The sequence below is a fragment of the Ilyonectria robusta genome (assembly GCF_021365365.1).
Source record: "Ilyonectria robusta strain PMI_751 chromosome Unknown BGZ61scaffold_1, whole genome shotgun sequence".
Taxonomy (NCBI): Eukaryota; Fungi; Ascomycota; class Sordariomycetes; order Hypocreales; family Nectriaceae; genus Ilyonectria; species Ilyonectria robusta.
The window spans coordinates 1,869,789-1,887,371 of record NW_025764435.1 but is presented as its reverse complement, the minus strand read 5'-3'; the positions used below and the strand labels follow the sequence as shown (position 1 = coordinate 1,887,371).

The 17,583-nt window shown below is 56.3% G+C and overlaps 8 protein-coding genes across 8 annotated transcripts; 4 read left to right on the top strand and 4 right to left on the bottom strand.

The window, feature by feature from the left end:
• Positions 1-26: 26 nt before the first annotated feature.
• On the top strand, positions 27-1,086 carry BGZ61DRAFT_525464 (S-adenosyl-L-methionine-dependent methyltransferase; the record flags this gene model as incomplete). Its single annotated transcript, XM_046252769.1, has 4 exons — positions 27-383; positions 492-502; positions 549-634; positions 701-1,086. The coding sequence occupies 4 exons, from the start codon at positions 27-29 to the stop codon at positions 1,084-1,086; spliced, it is 840 nt and encodes a 279-aa protein (XP_046112101.1).
• A 191-nt stretch (positions 1,087-1,277) lies between these two features.
• On the bottom strand, positions 1,278-1,729 carry BGZ61DRAFT_525463 (U6 snRNA-associated Sm-like protein LSm6; the record flags this gene model as incomplete). The annotated part of the gene is made up of 3 exons (XM_046252768.1): positions 1,278-1,303; positions 1,359-1,472; positions 1,618-1,729. The coding sequence occupies 3 exons, from the start codon at positions 1,727-1,729 to the stop codon at positions 1,278-1,280; spliced, it is 252 nt and encodes an 83-aa protein (XP_046112100.1).
• Positions 1,730-2,200: 471 nt separating this feature from the next.
• On the top strand, positions 2,201-3,729 carry BGZ61DRAFT_525462 (ubiquitin-2 like Rad60 SUMO-like-domain-containing protein; the record flags this gene model as incomplete). Its single annotated transcript, XM_046252767.1, has 2 exons — positions 2,201-2,607; positions 2,658-3,729. 2 exons carry the CDS (start codon positions 2,201-2,203, stop codon positions 3,727-3,729), a joined length of 1,479 nt encoding a protein of 492 aa, XP_046112099.1.
• Positions 3,730-3,960: 231 nt separating this feature from the next.
• BGZ61DRAFT_438059 (DHS-like NAD/FAD-binding domain-containing protein) lies at positions 3,961-6,550 on the bottom strand. Its single transcript, XM_046244199.1, has one exon. The coding sequence runs from the start codon at positions 6,147-6,149 to the stop codon at positions 4,260-4,262; it is 1,890 nt and encodes a 629-aa protein (XP_046112098.1). The 5' UTR covers positions 6,150-6,550; the 3' UTR covers positions 3,961-4,259.
• A 1,887-nt stretch (positions 6,551-8,437) lies between these two features.
• BGZ61DRAFT_543435 (Alpha/Beta hydrolase protein) lies at positions 8,438-10,000 on the top strand (the record flags this gene model as incomplete). The annotated part of the gene is made up of 1 exon (XM_046255247.1): positions 8,438-10,000. One exon carries the CDS (start codon positions 8,438-8,440, stop codon positions 9,998-10,000), a length of 1,563 nt encoding a protein of 520 aa, XP_046112097.1.
• A 67-nt stretch (positions 10,001-10,067) lies between these two features.
• On the bottom strand, positions 10,068-12,305 carry BGZ61DRAFT_438057 (uncharacterized protein). Its single transcript, XM_046244198.1, has one exon. It carries the CDS (start codon positions 12,156-12,158, stop codon positions 10,473-10,475), a length of 1,686 nt encoding a protein of 561 aa, XP_046112096.1. The 5' UTR covers positions 12,159-12,305; the 3' UTR covers positions 10,068-10,472.
• Positions 12,306-12,620: 315 nt separating this feature from the next.
• Positions 12,621-13,238, top strand: BGZ61DRAFT_470766 (uncharacterized protein; the record flags this gene model as incomplete). The annotated part of the gene is made up of 1 exon (XM_046248124.1): positions 12,621-13,238. The coding sequence occupies one exon, from the start codon at positions 12,621-12,623 to the stop codon at positions 13,236-13,238; it is 618 nt and encodes a 205-aa protein (XP_046112095.1).
• A 662-nt stretch (positions 13,239-13,900) lies between these two features.
• BGZ61DRAFT_525457 (uncharacterized protein) lies at positions 13,901-15,115 on the bottom strand (the record flags this gene model as incomplete). Its single annotated transcript, XM_046252766.1, has 1 exon — positions 13,901-15,115. One exon carries the CDS (start codon positions 15,113-15,115, stop codon positions 13,901-13,903), a length of 1,215 nt encoding a protein of 404 aa, XP_046112094.1.
• Between the last annotated feature and the right edge of the window lie 2,468 nt (positions 15,116-17,583).

Below are 17,583 nucleotides of genomic sequence, written 5' to 3'. Positions count from 1 at the left end.
CAGCTGTGCATCAACTTGTAGTAAAAATGGCATCCACTCATGTTATCCATGACGCTGCTTCCAAGGGCTTCCACAATGCTTTGTCTTATGATGCCCACCGTCCCTCCTATGGAGATGCGGCAGTCAGTAGTCTCTTGAAGCACCTCGGGCTCGAGGGCAAGGCGCAGAGCCGGATCGTGGACCTTGGGGCTGGCACGGGAAAGTTCACCGAGGTGCTTGCTGCACGACCAGAGGAGTTTGAGATTATCGCTGTAGAGCCGCTTGATTCTATGCGGGAGACGCTGGCGGAGAAACAGCTCAAGGGCGTCGAGGCTCGTGCTGGGACGGCTTCCGATATGGAGACGGTAGAGACTGGTTGGGCCGACGGGTGTATTGTCGCTCAGGTGAGTTACTGTCCAATGGCCTGCAATGAAATGCATTGCAACCCTGAGGCTCGTTTTTGGGTGCAGTTCCCGGTTGAATTGTGGCATGGTGTGCTGACATGTTCCCAGGCATTCCACTGGTAAGTGGCAAGGTACCAACAAGTCACAGGTCCTAACCAACCCAAGGTTCGCCAAAGAAGAGTCCTTGAAGGAGATCCATCGGGTGCTCAAGCCCGGTACCAAGCTGGGCCTGATCTGGAACGTCGAAGACTGTGAACACTGCCCTTTCTATTAGTCATTTTCCTCTTTCCCAATAAACGACTGACAACTCCTGATAGACAACCGACCGGCAAGCTGGCCAGCAGCCACCACATGGGAGCATGAGCTTGGTGAGCTCAGCTTCTCTGGGCACTCCGACGGCCAACCACGTTTCCGGCACCTGCAGTGGCGCAAGATCTTTGACCTCCAGGCCGAGTCGGAGGAAGCCCTGTTTTCCACGCCCATCGGCACTGAGCGCGTGCAATGGTCAGTATGGTTGACGCCAGAGGGCTTGTGGGATCGGATCAATACACTGAGCTGGAATGCGATTCGGGAGGGAGAGGCAAAGCGAGAATTTAGGGAGAAATTTGACAAGATCATCAAGGCGGGTGATGTGAAGTGGAATGACAAAGGCGAGATCGAGTTTCATGGAAGCACTTTCTTTGCCTGGACAGAACGGCTTTAGAGCGCGATCCCTCTTGATCTCTAAGGAACGTGGAAAGGAAGTATGGGACTACCATTTAGATGTAGTCCTGGTGTTGATCAACGTTGGCATGGACATGGTGCTCGTAGTTCAGCTTCAAGACCACATATGTTACAGGGCCGCAAGTTGCGATGAAGATCAATGAGTTCTCATTAAACATCAATATCCAGCTTTCATGAATCCGCCGAGATGTACATGACTGGAATATCGTCGTTAGCTATACCAGTCTTATGGAATGGGTCAAGTGTGCTTACCGTTGTTTCCTCTCACAAACGCATCGCCATATTCCCTGCGCTTTGTTCCGTTGACGTACTCGGCCGTCTTCTCCAGGGCAATGTTCATGTAGCCGTCCACGGACTGGAGCTCGCCTGCTGCGTTGTCAGCGTTGGGCCTATAAACTGATATCTCCTTCGCGTCTTAGAAAAGAGCACGCATTCATGTCATGGCGAGCGATTTGCAGCTCCGCCACGACTTGGACATGGATGGAGGGGAGGGATGGGCATCACCACGTACCCTTGTAGACGACGCCTGAGTTCAGCTTGACGGTGACGGGGTTGCCGATGATGTCGCTCAGGAAACTCGACGGGTCCTTGCCCTCGCCCTGCGAGATATTTCCGTTCTCCATGGTGGTGGTGGGCCTCTGTAAAAATCGGTGAGGCTGGTGGTGTTGGTTGGAGGAATGTTTTCGTCGAGGTGCAGACGTCAGATTTGACGCCTTGCGCAGCTGATAAGATTAGACAAACTGCGGGGGAGGCTCGCACTGTGAGGCCCCTCACGCCCTGTGCAGTCCCCTAACAGACCGTGTTAATGGCTTATGGTGGGGGGCTTTAGGCTGCCCACGCGCCCGTGTTTTCTCCCGGCAACGCTAGAAAACCACACGTTCAGGCGCGTAAAGCAACCTCGACCCTCTCTTGCAACCCACCCCACGGCGCACTTCAAAACCACCCGACGTCTGTTGCGACGACAACCTCACTGACATTGATATTTGTCGCTCCTCTGCGACCTGTGCCCATTCGCATATATCCCGCCAAGCTCTCCCTTTGATAAATTGCTATAAAAGTCCTATTTCCGACTAACCAGTCCTCAACGAGCTACCATGGCGGACAACGTGATGGCGTCGCCGCCGAAGAAGAAGAAGCTCCCCTTCAAACCGACTGCCTTGCGTCGCAGTGCACCCAAGCCCGCGCCTGTGGCTGAAGGCAATGGAAATGACGATGACAGCCTGAGCCTGTTTCGCCGGTCTAAAGAGATGGCACCCATTGTCGCCGCAGACCGAGAGCGGCGCATGAAGCGGGCCGCGCAGAAGCAGCGCGAACTGGACTCCAAGGCTCATGACAATGAACCGCGGTCCTCGGGGGGAGAAAAACGACCACACGAGGACGATGATGGACCTAATTTCTTCGACGACCCACGCTCAGATGGCACTGAACCGCGGGCAGCAGAAGCGGAGAGCAGTCGGGCTATGGAGGAGCCGGCAACCCAGACGATAGAAGATCGCGCGAGGTTTGCATTTCTTTGTCCATTTTGGTGCGCGTCAACTAAGAACCATACAGTGAACTCGTCACCCCTCCCCCGTCCAAACGATCGAGACACGGCACCGGCTCCGACAAGAAGCACAGCATCATTATAGAAGAAACCGAAGCAGCCTCCGACGCCTCACCATCGACCAGGCGTATGCGCTCCCGCCCTGATCCCGAAGTCCCAGTTGGACCACCCCGAACCGAGAGCTTCACGTTCAGAGGCGCTCCCCTGATTTCCCTCGACTCCGACTCCGAAGACGATGTTAAGCCTATAGTCGCAGCCTTGCGTCGTCGCAACCCCAGCATTGAGATGTTGGACAGCGCCTCCCCTCAGCCGTCATCACCACCGCCACCGGCCGAGGATGACGAGTTCGCAGAATATGTGCTCAAGGCTGAACAGCGGCGCGCGAAAGATCAGGCTATGCTTCGGGCGACGGAGGGTGGCTCGCATACGAAGGAGACGACCGAGATATTCGTTACATCCGAGCTACCAGAAGGAAGCCCAATTCTCGTCAAATTCCTCTTCGACAAGCCCCTTCGCATAGTACGAGACACATGGATCGCCATGCAACGAAGTAAGGGCGTCGACATTCCGATGGACCAGAACGACGATGTGGTTCTCACGTGGCGGCGCCAGAAGGTCTACAGCTACTCTACGCTCCTCAGTCTCGGCATCCGACCCCAAGCCGACGGGCGCCTCGCAGCAGATGCGCATGGCGCTGCTGGCCTCCTCGAGTCCCGCACCCGTGTGCACTTGGAGGCCTGGACGCCCGATCTCTTCCAGGAAATGGAGCGTGAAGAGGACCTCCGACGGAAGCGTGAGGCCGGCGAGTTGTCAGACGAGGAGGCCGCCCCTGAGGTGGCCCCCGAGCCCGAGATCAAGATCAAGGTCATATTGAAAGCGCGCGACCTCGAGGACGTCAAGTTGACGGTGCGCCCGGAGACGACGGTTGAGACGCTGGTAACGGGATTCCGCACGCAGCGTGATGTCGGTGCCAACCAGGAGGTCAGCTTATGGTTTGACGGCGAGAGGCTTGAGGAGCATGTTACGATGGATGACGCTGAGATTGACGACATGGACACGATTGAAGTGCATATCAAGTGATCAACGAGTAGAGGACAGTTTCGTGTGGGAAAGAGGATGGTTTTCTTGATCAGATAAGGCGCTGAAGGATATGATACCCAGGAATATAATACACCCTTTTTGACCGATCTTCTCTGCCCAATCCGTCATGTGAAGCGGATATACGATGAGAGTTGCAATTGACTTCAACTACGAATAATGTCAAGTTGATTCAAATGTCACGACGGAGAGGCATGATACGACTCCGGTGGATTGGGAAAAATAACGCCTCTATTGATCGAGACCGCCTCAGTGCATTCGCCGTGGCTTGATACCACGTAGCGAGCCGAGGACTTTAAAAACTCCTAGAATATTACACACTGAAAAAGCTGCTGATCGAGTCGCCAAGAGTGGCAGCAGCAAAATGTATCCTGTTTGGAGGAATGAACCTTGTGCCCCCAACGCCACCGATGATCCATCTAAAATGATTATAGAATGCGTTTGCATCGGCCCCTCCTTTCTTTCAATAGTAGTAGTCGTGTATATGTATATTTGAACAAGATCCAGAACTTTTACTGGATATCAATAAGTCGGCGTAAACTCTCAGGTACCGACTTGGGAGAAATAGTGTCGCGCAACTTTCGCTCTGGCATGGTCGGAGTCGAAGGAGGGCCGGAGCTTATATCGTCGGGCTTGCTTTCACTCGACTCGCGTTTAAAGAGGAAGTTACCTTGCGAGTTCTTACGCTGAGGGCGCAGGGCTGGCAACGAGGCAAGATTGACCAATTTAGTCTTGAGAATCGGAAGTTTGTTGGAAGGTATATCCGCACCGAGCTTCTTCCCGGCAGGTTGGCTGTCCAAATTTTTGACCGATTTGAACGTCTGCATAACCGTGCTCTTGAGAGGCTTCGCCTTGGCAGGCTGCTTGGGTTTGCGGGCGCGGGGCTTGGCTGCCTTGGTTGCCTTGGCTGGCTTGTCGGTGTCAGACTGTTTGCCACCAAACGAAATCTTGCTCTGTGTCGCCTTGCCGGGTCTCTTGGTGGGCGCAATCTTGGGGCTGGCGCTGGGTGTCGGAATGCCCTGCATCTGTTCAACTTGCTTGGGTCTGGCGGCGAGTTGTGTTTCAGTGTCGGGATGGGCAGGGTTGAAGGGAATGTTGACGGCGAATGTGGACTTGCTGCGGCGCTCCTGGCTCTCGCGGTCCTCCTCTTGTGATACCAGGTAATCCTCGCCAATAGTGCAATCCCAGGGAGGAAGAGCTGCTAGCCGGGCGACATTATCGCATTTGGAGCGCACAACAATGTCCCAGCAATCCTTGAAGTCAACACCCTTGGGCTCTGGATCAACGTTGATCCAAGCTGTCAGCCCATTCCTCCGGCCACGAGCCACCTGGCACATCTCCTTGACCAGCCTGCGAGTTCCGGGGACTTTCAAGGTTGTACCGACCACCAGGACGGCATCGGGGCGAGTCTTCAGGTCGGCGCTCGAAACATTTCCAATAGCCTCCTCATCTGGGTTGTATTCGTTGTAGAGCACAAATCGCGGGCGCAGCCTGCCAATGCCGTGACTGCGCTTTCCGGCGTGGGCCGTGCGGACCTCGTCATCCACCTCACAAGTCCGGCAGAGTGGGGCCTCTGGACCGTCGAAAACCTCGCCATCGAAAGGTTCGAGTTGGCCGCATTTGGTGCAGACCATCTTTTCGAGGCCGCCATGCAACTGAATTGTGGCCGGCCAGGGCCCCTTGGCGTTGAGGGGGACGTTTGTGGCCAAAGGTTTCATGGATGTGTCAATGCAGTCGATGTTTTGCGAGTAAAGGCGCAGCAGACGGCCTTCCTGGGCCAGGGACGCTAGCAGGTGGTGGAAGGGAGTTGGTTTTGCGGATTTGGTCATCTGGGCCATTTCCCTGACCATGGCGTGAAAAGATTGCGTCGACGCATCGTGCTTGTAGACGGACGCATCGAAAAGGTGTTTGCCAGATCCCTTGAGTTTATGCTGGCTCTTGGCGGTAGCGAACATGCCAGTGGACGAGCGGAAGTCGGGAATGCCCGCCGACACGGAGATGCCAGCGCCAGCGATGACAACAATCTTCTTTTTCTTGCGAAGGGCGGTCACGAGCCTCTCCATCCGGCGGTTATCTTCTAGGCTGAATTCGCTGTCGGGTTTGGTGAGATCCAGGTACTCCGTGGTGCGCTCCTTGGGGGGCGTCATCTTTCGCCTCTTAGCCGGGGGAGGGCCATCGGCGGGAAATTCGAGTTTTCTGCGAAGATGGTCATCGAAGATGGGGTCGCCCAGCTTGACGGGGGACTGGCTTCCCGAGCCGGCGGTGGAGGTTGGCGAGGGATAACGGCTCGTCGGATCGGTCATGACGGGAGATGAGGGCAATGAGGGTGTTTTGGAGAGATTTGACAGCGGCGACGAAAAAGCCGAGTCTGTTTGGGCGGACACGGGGCTTGACGTGCCCATGGTGGTTGAGAGAGAGAGGCTCCTATTTTATGGGGGAGGGAGAAACAAGGAGCAAAGGCGACGGGCGGAAGTCGAAAGGAGTGACGGAATAGACTCGGTTAGAACATGGCGCAGCGTCAGTCAGTCAGAACAATGCGGCAGTTTGGGTCGAATCGCAGTAAGATGAGATGGCCGGCGGGAAAGGCACGCGGTCGCGGGAGAAGGCGACGTGTGCGTGTGAGCGTGTGTGTGAGCGTGTGCCGGTGAACGCGTGTGGGAAGGAGAAGTCAAGGGACAAGCGACAATGCAGGAGGAAGGAACAATGAACAAGGAGTAACGAAAAGGAAGGATGACAACAACCTAATTAACAAGAACCAACCTAGCGACCGACGGCGAGAGTTGCGCTTCTCGATCGGCAAGCGGAGACGGGGGAGTGTAGCGCGTGTGTATTAGCACCACAGGACCACCTCAGCACCACGGAACCTGCTTCACCTGCGGCCGGGGGGCGCCAACAGCCGCACTCCGCAAGCCAGGCCCCCGAGACCTTCACCTCCAATCCTTCATCCAGATTTCGCCTTCGCGCCGGAGCCACAGGGGTTGAGAGACACGCTGGTCGCACCTTTGGGACCCGGGGGACCCCTGAGGCCCTGACGAAAGACGGTCGGGCGCCAGTGGGTCCGTCCTCAACTCCCGCACCAACAATCCAACACACCTCTGCGGTGTTTGTTGATATTGCCGGGCCCCCGATGTTTTGATCCGTCCCATGTGGCTGGGGATGGATGGATGGGATGACGGGAGCATGGGATATGGGACAATGGTCTGGCCTCCAGACTAATGCCCGGCTAATCGTCCACCGTCATTATGGGTCACATCGCCTTGTTGTTATTCACGGTGGGACTCCGTACTCGACATAAAATCACAGTCCGGACCGTCCTATCGTAGACTTCAAGATACAAAACTTTCCCAAACCTTCCGCAATCAATAGAGCAAACACACAAGACCAAGTCTCTCAGCCAAGGGAACATCAGCATGTATACACATGCAGTCACCCAACAGCAGACAAAGGCCCTCCCGGTTCTGGCATGTAGTGACTTACTCCGCCGGTGGCTGGCATGGTTTGGCTAATTGGCTGCCGGCATTAATCTGAAAGCCGGGTTTGGTACTTTGTGCACAGCCAAGATCCGCAGCAGACCATCAAGGGGGCAAACCCTTTGCCGTCATCGTGGCATAGCCAAAGCCACCTGCTGTTGGTCCCCGCCCACGTCACATGTTTGTGAGGCTTGCTTCGAGTCCTCACTGCTGAGCCCTTTTCGACAAGGGTTGGGACTCCAAAAAGGCCCCTTGCAGACGTGACATATGGCAGACAAACCCATGGGTAACTGCAGGTGTGCCTCCCAGCTACTGCAGGCTTGAGACAACAACACAGCGTAATAAAGGATTGGTCCAAATGATTATGCTCGCACTTCCGCTTTGAGAAAGGCGAGAACAATCACAATGATGGATTCCCATGCGGCGGTAAGGATCATCAATGCAGCAGCCGCTAATGAACTCTTGGCATTTTCCGGTACATGCATTGCGAGATGTTTGATTGATATGTCGTTAACCGAGTCTGCCTTTATAGGTAGTCTCACGTACGACAATCGCTATTTCTGCACACTCAAAATACTAGATACTCGCAGCTGAACCTAGGAAAATCAAATGGCTTTATTCTAAGTATTTATTCTCTAAGCTCTGCTATTTAAATTTTTATCTTTTTATTTATTCTAGGATAGAAACTGTGACTTTCTCAGAATAAGACACTGAGGGTGGGCGTGCAGGCCAGGTACATTACCTTACACCAAACTTAGGTGCAATGGTTTGTGCTTGTGTGCGATTAGCATTTTGAACGTGTGCGAATTGAAATACTCAAAAATAAAGTCGTACCTCATCCCAATAGCGGTAATCATGAGTTCCTCTGCGGAGAATTAGTACATGTGTTTCTACGGAACATCTGGTATTTATCGGAACCGCCGTTTACACCACGGAGGTTCCGCCTTGGAAGACGACCAGAATCAAGTTGTCAAGTGCTGGCTCCTGGCTTCCTCACACGATCAGGTGGGGCTACATCTCCATGAATCCAAGGTTATACCACTCAATGCCAGCCGAAGCCCATTGATTTCGACAAGATCAACTATTAGCATGCGGAGAATCCTTGCAACTCCTCGTGAGTTGCGGGGTTGGATATGCGCCGCGTGAAGCTATATAAGGAGAGTCCTGATGGCTCTTGAAGTCATGGCAAGACAGACCACTCCCCCCATAACTTCACCACCATGCTCTCTATCCGGTTCCTTATGATGGCACTCGCAGCGAGTGGCCTGCCTTCTATTCTCGCCAAGTCAACCTTGTCGGCCTATCCCGATGACCTGACTGTCGCCACCGATACGGGCACCTACACGGGCCTCCGCAACGAGAACTACGCCGGAGTCCGGGAGTTCCGCAACATCCCATTCGCTCAACAGCCCGTGGGAAAGCTCCGATGGCAGCCCCCAGTTGCTCTGCCTCGCTCAGATGCGCATCATTTCTCCACCCGCTTCCCGCCCTCTTGCCCCCAGTTCGTATCCAAGTCCAAGTCGCTCTGGAACCAGTTCCTCCCGTCGCTCATGATCAATAACGGTGAAGGCGGGAACCAGACCCATCAAGTTGCCCAGACTAGTTCGGAGGATTGCTTGAGCCTGGCTGTATGGACGCCGTATGGAGTCAAGCAGAACGCAAAGCTTCCAGTCCTCTTCTTCATGACTGGTGGAGGGTTCCAGTCCGGAGGCATAGAAATCCCCAGCCAGTTGCCCGCGCAGTGGATAGACCGCACCCAATCCCACATCGTAGTTACCATCAACTATCGAGTCAACATATTCGGCTTCCCCAACGCTGCTGCCCTTAAACATCCCAACCTCGGTATCCTAGATCAGCGCATGGCGCTCGAGTGGGTGGCTGCCAACATCCGCAGGTTCGGCGGCGACCCCAAGGCCATCACCCTCTGGGGCCAGTCCGCCGGCGCAGAGTCGACTGATTATCTCTTGTTCTCCCACTGGGATGACCCAATCGCACATGCTGCCTTCATTCAGTCCGGCACGGCGCTTGTGCCCCTGAAGAGCGCCGACTACGAGCACGCAAACTTCACCTACGTGGCTAAGAACGTGGGCTGCGACTTTCCCAATGACGCCGCTGCCGAGCTCAGCTGCATGCAACAGGTCCCTTATCCGCAGTTGGTCAACTTCATTAACACGCACGTCTCCGCGAAAAAGATCATATTCGGGCCCATCGCGGATGAGAAAATCTGCTTCTCCAACTACACGCAGCGCGCCGCTCAGGGCAAAATGGCCCGTATCCCTGCCATCATCTCCAACTGCGCCAAGGAGACGGCCAGTCTGAACGGATGGCCCGACGACCCAGCCGCTGGCCCGGACCCGGCAAAGATCCTCAGCGGCACGCTCACGACGTGGGTCTGCACGACGGCAGCGACATGCAAGCTCCGCGACGCCCTCAACGCACCGACGTACCGCTACCAGTTCGCCGGAAACTTCTCCAACCTGAGCCCGTTGCCCTGGATGGGCGCCTTCCATGCCTCCGACCTGTTCATGAACTTTGGCACCTACGAGCTCCCCGGAGATGCGACGGAACACGAGGCCGCCGTCAGCCGGGCAATGCAGGACCACATCCTAGCATTTGCACGTAGTCCGCATCATGGTGCGAAGAGCATGGGTTGGGCGCCGTACCATTACGGTTCAAACGTGATTCGGTTTGGTGGGAGTGATGGAAAGGTCACTCAGAATGTTAGCGGGTACGAGATTGATGGTCCTTGCTATGGAAATGGAACTTATGATCTATCCCCATGAGCATCTTGTAAAATGTCAAGGAAATACATTTGCATAATTGCTTGAATTAAATAAATGACACAAAAGGCCGTGATCTCAATCATATCTCACCCCAGCAGCCGTGTAAATCGAATGCCGGTGATGCTCTCATAAACGCATATTCTTATTAGCATTACACCTCGTTCCACCCGGCTGGTTGCCCGGAAACGCACCACTTGGCGCCCGTTCCCGGGATCTCACTCCACAAGGCCAGGGGTCATCTCCAGACACCCCACCGGGATCTAACGCGAGAGACGCGCGCCGCGTCAAAAATTCGCGCTAAGTGTGACAAGAGTGACGTGACTGTGAGGGGCTCGGGGCTCGGAAGTACTGGGCCAAGAACAGGAGGGGAACGGGGATTTGTTCAGAGGGGTGCTTTGTTCATTGTTCAAAATGGTACCATATAGATCTCGGGTATGTCAGGTCACATTACATATTATACATCTCTTCTCCATCAGTTTGCGTCGTTAGTTCGCTCGCCATCTAAGCGGCTTGCCTCTTCTGGAGAGTCAATGGCCTTCTGTGGGGGGGCGAATTCAATCACCTTCTTCTCCCGCTCCGGCCTGCCCCTATTGATGTACTCGATACCGAGGATGCCCGCCAGCATGCCGACCACATGGGATGCAATGTCGATCTTAAGCTTGGCCGTCTTACCAAAGGCCGCCAGCTGTGGCACAAAGAGGAGCGCCAGGAACACGATGCCGTGGACGCCATCCTGGGGCAGCCCAAAGATCTTGAAGCCATCGGTGCGGTGTTCCCAGAAGTACGCCGCACACAAGCCCAGGCCCGCACCCGACGCACCCAGCGATGAGAGGTGCATCCACCCACGAAGCGTATAAGTGGTCAGGCTGCCCAGAAATCCGAGTGCGCCACAGCCAAAGTAGAGCGCAAGGAAGTTGGCCCGACCGACCTCCTCGTGAACCAAGCTGCCCACGACCCACAGAGGGATCATGTTAATGATCAGGTGGGTGAGCTTCTGGTGCGAAAAGGTAGCGGTGAACATGGTCACGGGCTTGACAGTAGCCACGACGAAGAGCATGTAGCGGTTGAAGAATGACCACAGTGGAGGGACCTTCCATCCGACAAAAGCAAGGACGTTGAGAGCAACAATGGCGCCCAGAGTTGCATGCGCAGTCGAAATATCGGGGAAGATTCGGTATCGAGCTTCAGGTTCTTCGTAAATCATGGCCAGAGAAGCGAGAAGACCGAGGACCAGGCCGACGACGGTAGCGGATGGAAGAATGCGCTCCCAAGGCTTGAGCTCCGGGGGTGCGTCCAGATCCGACTGCGCCTTCTTGTGATACTCGGCAATCTTGGGGTTCTCGATCTGTCGCTCTTGTTTGCCGACGTTTGCGAGCGGGCCAGCCGCCACCTCTCCCCGTGCCTCAGCCGCTCTGCGCTCCTCTTTCTCAGCGTGCTCCTTGGCCTTCCGCTTGGCAATATTCCGCGACCGCATCTCGTCAAGCTTGCTGTGGCCGTACACAGGGTCAGGCACGTAGGTCTTGGCGGGGGGTTCCTCCTCCTTTGCGGCGGCCTTTGCGCTCTTCTTCTCCTCCGCCGCCTCCATGTCTTGTTCAATCTGTGCCAGCTCGTCCTCAGCTCGCAGGCCGGCGTTCATGATCTCATCGACGGGTATCGATTTTCGCAGGTAAATCAGGGCCTTGGCGATCTGGTCCTTGGTGTACTGCGCCGTGTGGACGGCAAAGACCGGGTCCTCGAGAGTGCCGGCGACTCGGCGGCCGTGGAGAATTCGAAGCAGATGGTTGGCTCTCCTGGAATTGATGCCCCGGCCAAAGACCTTCAGCACTTCAGAGTCGGTCAAATCGAGGCTCCGAAACGAAATGCCGACCTGGTCCCGGTAGTCCTTGGGCAGGTCCTCGTACTTTCGAATCGTCTTATCGGAGAAGATGGTCCGCCGGGCCACGGAGGGATAACTTGGCGCAAATACGGTGTTTCGACACCTCGAAGGGGACGGCGACAGGCCCTGTCGGGTTCTGGGCGCGCAGCCAGAGAGGCATCGGACGGGCGAAAACGGTTGTGTAGTAGAAGCAGGAATGGCCGTTGCCGCTCTGGAACTCACGCCACGGAGGGCAGTCTTGAGCCAGAGCCTGGACGAATTGGGACAGGCGAAGAGGCTCATTGCGAATGAAGGAATGCGCAAAATGCGCTCTGGAGAGCCGCGGGTGCAGCGAGACCAGAAAAGGGCGATCCAGCCGGCGTCGTGCGTGAGGGGATGGTATGATGAGGACGCATGAATTAATTTAGTGTCCACGGCCGAGGAATTTTAGAGCCTCCGCTGTCAATGGCCAACGACGCCCGCCATGGGACCGGTGCAGTGGTAAGCGGCCTGTGGCCAGTGGTCAGTGGCCGTGGGACAGGCTCGGAGGTACGTACCTCTGCCCTCTGCACCAACGGAACGCGCCACGCTCGGAAGCCTGCGAACCCCACCAAACCGCCACTCCATTCAACGACTGCCCCACGATTCTTGACACCTTCAAGCCAAGCTCAAGCAGCTCCGATATCGACCTCAACCTGCAAGGCCCTCTGCATCTGCGACAGAATCCCAGAACTCGTCAACACCACAAGAATCCTACCCGCCACCATGTCATCCTCCGCTGACACCACCCCCATATCCCCGGCCCGCTTCGCCGCCGCCCTCAAAGAGCTCTCCATCGCCATGCTCCACCTCAAAGTCCTCGAGATCCGCAACTCCATCGCCCACCTGCAGTACTCCAACGACCAGCTCAAGCCCTTCGCCGAGGGCTCTGCGACCGCCCTCTCTGAAACTGACACCTCGGGTACCAGCGCCCCCGACCAGGACTGCATCGACGCCATCAAGGAGAACGACCAGGTCATCGACCGCATGGCCGAGCGCATCGCCATCATCCGCGTCGAGGTCGAGGACCGTGGGCTCAGCTGGGAGGAGTTCCAGAGCCGGGACGAGGCCGAGTCGAAGAAGGAGGACGAGCCTGAGAAGACAAACGGCACGACCCCTGCCGCGCCGACCACGAACGCATCTGCATCGGGCACCACCGGTGACCCATGGAGCGACGGCACCTTCCAGGTGGGTACGATCCGGAACGGAGAGCTGCACATGGACGGCCAGGCCAGCCAGCCAGCGGGCGGCAGCTTGAGCGACGAGCAGCTGAGACGAGCTTTGGAGGAGCGCATGCGGGATCTTGGGACCGACGATGACAACGAGGGGGGCATGCACCTGTGACGTGACACAGCCCGGGAAGCACTACTTTTAGCATGGACTGGCGTTTTAGGTGGCTGGGATAAAGAAACATCATGACAGGATACCCCGAGAAATAAAAGACCCGGCGTCGCATGTGGTAGCATCAAGGGGGTCACGGGGACAAAAAACACGTCTCATGAGGCGGGTTCCAAACATTTCAACTACTAAAGTTTGCAACTTTTTCCATTTTTTCAGCTATTAAACTGCTGAAGGTTGATGCCCCCGTGTAGTAGAACACGCAAATAAGGGACACTTTTGTGGTTGCGCCATCGGCGATCAACGAAATGAACCGCCTTCCTTTTTTAAAAGGAAAAAAAAACCCCCAAGACAAAGCAGACATAATCAAATACGCCAGCGCCTGATTGCTATGCGACCCAATGCCAATCCAGACCTTCCCATATGATGATGCTTATAGACAGAAGTAAAACCCAAGACGAAGAGAAATGACGCAACGAAAGCAAGCGAGAGCAAGGGGGGTGAGGGATGAGAGTGAGGGGGTGAGTGATGGTGTGAGGGGTTGCTACGGAGTGTGTGAGAAAGGGGATGAGAGAGTGAGTGCAAAATGCGAGGGAGGGAGACGTCGCAGGAAAGATGGTGGGCGGATATGAATAGCCTTCGGCCATTGCTTGAGGAGCAAACGTTGATTAGTCGGTGTCATCACCAACTGGGGATGCAGCCCCTGATAACCTCTTTGCCCGAATAGATTTCCGCTTGGTGCGGGTTGAGGAAATCCGGCTGTTGCTGAGGGACCTCGTACTGATGATGGTTTCGAGATTTGGACGTTGTGCAGCATGGCTTGATGTTGTGCGTCGACCCAGGTTCATGGCACTTTGGGAGAAGGGAATTGGTTCATCCGATTCGTCGTCAGACGACTCGGCTCCTGGCGGCGCGGCTACTGGTCGCATTCGACTTCTCCGCCTGTCGTGGAAGTTATCCGTGGAGTCATCGGAGGCGTCAAAGGACAAGCTGCGTGTCCGATTTAAGCTCAGGGAGCGATTCGTTCGTGTGATGAAGAGTGACTCGATCAACTCAGTTTCCGTGGGGTTGCTGTTCTCCTTCTTCAACTTCTCCATGACGAGCTTCTCGTGCACTAAGCGGCCAAGCTGTATGTCATCGTTAATCAACGTCTTGCCGCTCGACTTGCTACCAGAGCTTCCAGCACGGCTGACAGGGATCTTTCCCTCCATAACCTTGGCGGACGGTGGCGGTTGGAGCATCCATCGGTGGGCGTCTTTGGAAGGGAACTTGCTGCTGACAACGGGGGGGTGATAGTCGTTGATGGGCGGGTTCTTGGGTGCAAAGTAGAACTCCTTTCGGTCCTGGTCCGTTACCTCCTTGTCGATACCGAGTGTGGATTCGATCAAGCGGCCGGCTGAGTCGCGTGCCTTGGTGATGGCGTTCATGAGCTTCTGGCCAGACCATTGTTGCCCCCACAGTTCCTCGTCTTCGCGCTGATATCCTCGCCGCCGGTTCCAGTCGTCGGAGAGGCCCTCATCCTCTGAAATAACGGTTGTGCTTGGTGCGATGTTGAGGCGACTCTCGCCAACATTGGTGTGTTCCGAGATGCTGGGGGCGGTACTGTCGCCGCCGGAGCTGGTAAGACCGCGCTGGCTCGAGTTCTTGCTCACAGACTTTTTGGGGAGAGTCGGTCCCATTGTGATCTCCTCCTTCCAGTAAGGATTGGTGTTGAAGGGTGACGGGTGCTGATAGAAGCCAGGCTGTTCAGTTTCGAGTTTGGACTTATCCTGGCGTTCCTTCTTTGCCTGCACGCGGGCCTTTTGTCGGTGGCGAACTTTGGCACATGGTGTACATGCGACGATGTAGAAGACGGCGGACTGAAACGCGATGGGGAAAGACATAGTCGTCGCCTTCGATCGGGTCGGGGCCCGGGCATGAAAAGCGTCGTTGCTTGAGTCTGTCGATCACTGAAGACGATGCTGGCGATTTACAACATGGGACGGGGAAAGGGGGCGGTCGGGAAGATTGGCGATGCGGTTCAGCTGGAGGGGGGTAGAAAAGCGGCCAGCGAGCCCTGTAAATGAGCGGCGCCGTTATAGTCGACGTAGCTGACGGACGGAGGACAAAGAGGCGCGCCTAGGTCAACGCCATGCGAAGGTGCAGCCGTTTGGAGGACAGCGAGGGGACACGGAGAGGGGGCGAAGCGACGAGCCAAGACGGGTATGGGGCACCAGCTGGACGGAGCAATTCGTTGGAGGCGTAAAGTGTTTTGGACGTTTTGATTGAGGGCCGAGAGGAATGGGAAATGGCCAAATGGGGGAGACTGGCGCGTTCGTGTGGGGAGATTGAGATCAGGGGCGACGTCGTTTCACAGGCAGGTACGGCGGCCGCTAGCCGAGCAATATAACGGCACCCGTCGAAGTCAGAAGGGTCCTTGGTAAATAGACCAAAAGGTGCCTGGCGGTGGTGCTCGTACGTAGTAGGATGTAGCACCTGGCGAAGGAATAGGACGGCTGGACCACTAGCTGCGTAAGACGGGAAAGCTCTGGCCGCAGCTGAAGGAATCGACCAGCTGCGTGTGTTGGCTCTGGCCTGTTGGGTTGTGGGCTGTGGGCTAGGCTGTGGGCTACTGCGGTGCGTAATGCGGTGCTGTGCGACGACGGTGTCGGTGTCAGGATTCGGAACGGGGGGCAAGGGTCTCAGATATAACACTGAAGCGCCTGCTGGGCGACGGACGGGATGGGTCGTGGTTTGTTGAGACAAATGGCGCAGGCGCAGCGCGGCAGATGCACGCACTAGCAAGAGTTCGTGACGAGGAGCGTGACGATGCGCGATGGAAGATGGTGAGGCCGAAACGAAGTGTAGCTATTAATGGCATTGAGCCATGACGCTGTTGTGATGGACGGACCGAGGGGGATGGATGGTCGATGCACCCGCACAGCGCAGCACTCAACACGGCTCAACACAACTCAAAACACTAAACGAAACAATGGGCCGAAAGGTGGCAACGGCAGAATGGAATAGAGAGCTATCGTGTCCAAAGAGTCGGTGGAAGGGAGAGGGCGCAAGTGAGGGGGATGTGGCAATGGTAACTTGGGAGATTGAGGGCATCCGTCCATGGAATCCAATCCGTCAATCCATACGTTCAAGGGTCCATGGCACGTTGCGAGGGATACAGGAGGGGGAAATGGGGGGGGGGGGACATCAACAGGGACCTTCCAACACGGGCGATTCCCCACCAAGACACAAGTACACCTCGCTCGTCAACGACCCAACCCCCGACCCCCCAGCACAGAGGACGCCTTGCCAGGTAGGCCAGACGCCCGGAGGATCTCCAGCTCGCAGTGGGTTTGACGCATGGCTGCAGCGGGCTTGCAGTAGGCTACAGTGGACGCCAGGAGCTTCAGTGGCCGAGAACGCGTACCTAACAACTACCTTAGGTACCTAAATGCTGCAGCACTGGGCCTGGGCCTGGGCTTGTCCCCACGGCCATGTTGAAGCATCCCTGTTCCCCTCCGTCCATCAACTTCCCATCACCAATCCCCGAGCACGAAGCGATATTGTCCACATCCACCCCCATCGCCGCGGCCTGCGCGGCCTGCATCTGCACGGCAAGGGAACCACCGAGCCACGCCCAGAGCGGGTTCCTCCCAATTACGGAGTCCAATTGCGGGCGACTGATCCTTTGCCTAATCGACACGGATTCGCAGCGGTCTTGACGTGCGGTAGCCACCCGGGTCGGCTTCCAGTCGCCACCGCCCAGCGACGGAGCTTCCGTCTCAGACACACAGTTGGCCCGTAACACGGTACCTTTGGTTCAAGGTTTTCGGTGCTGCTGTTCGCACTCAAACTCTCGGCCGCCAAGTCACCGCGGACGCGGCCCCAATTTGCTAGCGAGAGATGGGAGGCGTTGGTCTAATGGTGACGTCGTGGGCGCAATCCTCGCCGCAATTCTCGCCGCGAATGCATCTCCGCCGGCTCTTGGCCTTGTAACCCACGGTCCCCCGAGTCCGACGGGAAAGACTTAACTTACCCCGACCTTACCGAGCCCGCATTGGCGCAAAGGCGGTGGAGGCTTCGAGTCGAGTTCAGCCGGTGTCTGTCGTCACCCGGCCCCATTCGCAACCCGCATGTCCGAATCGCACTCGTCCCGCTCGTCACGCTCGTCACATCGCTGCCACTTTCCCCCCTCTCGGCGGTCCTCCGTTGATCAATTCTCGGCCCAACACCCCCTCGCAACCCGGCTTGGCAACATCCTTCCGACGTGGCCTCCGCCAGAGACTGGGTGGACTTTGTGGGCTTTGTGGGTGGTGCATGCCATACATGAGCCTGCATCGCCGCATCCCATTCGCCCCAGGATATGCAAGGG

Bases quoted from the DNA above. Each gene is read 5' to 3' on its own strand.
- BGZ61DRAFT_438059 (XM_046244199.1), bottom strand. From the start codon at position 6,149: ATGGGCACGTCAAGCCCCGTGTCCGCCCAAACAGACTCGGCTTTTTCG.
- BGZ61DRAFT_438057 (XM_046244198.1), bottom strand. From the start codon at position 12,158: ATGAGCCTCTTCGCCTGTCCCAATTCGTCCAGGCTCTGGCTCAAGACT.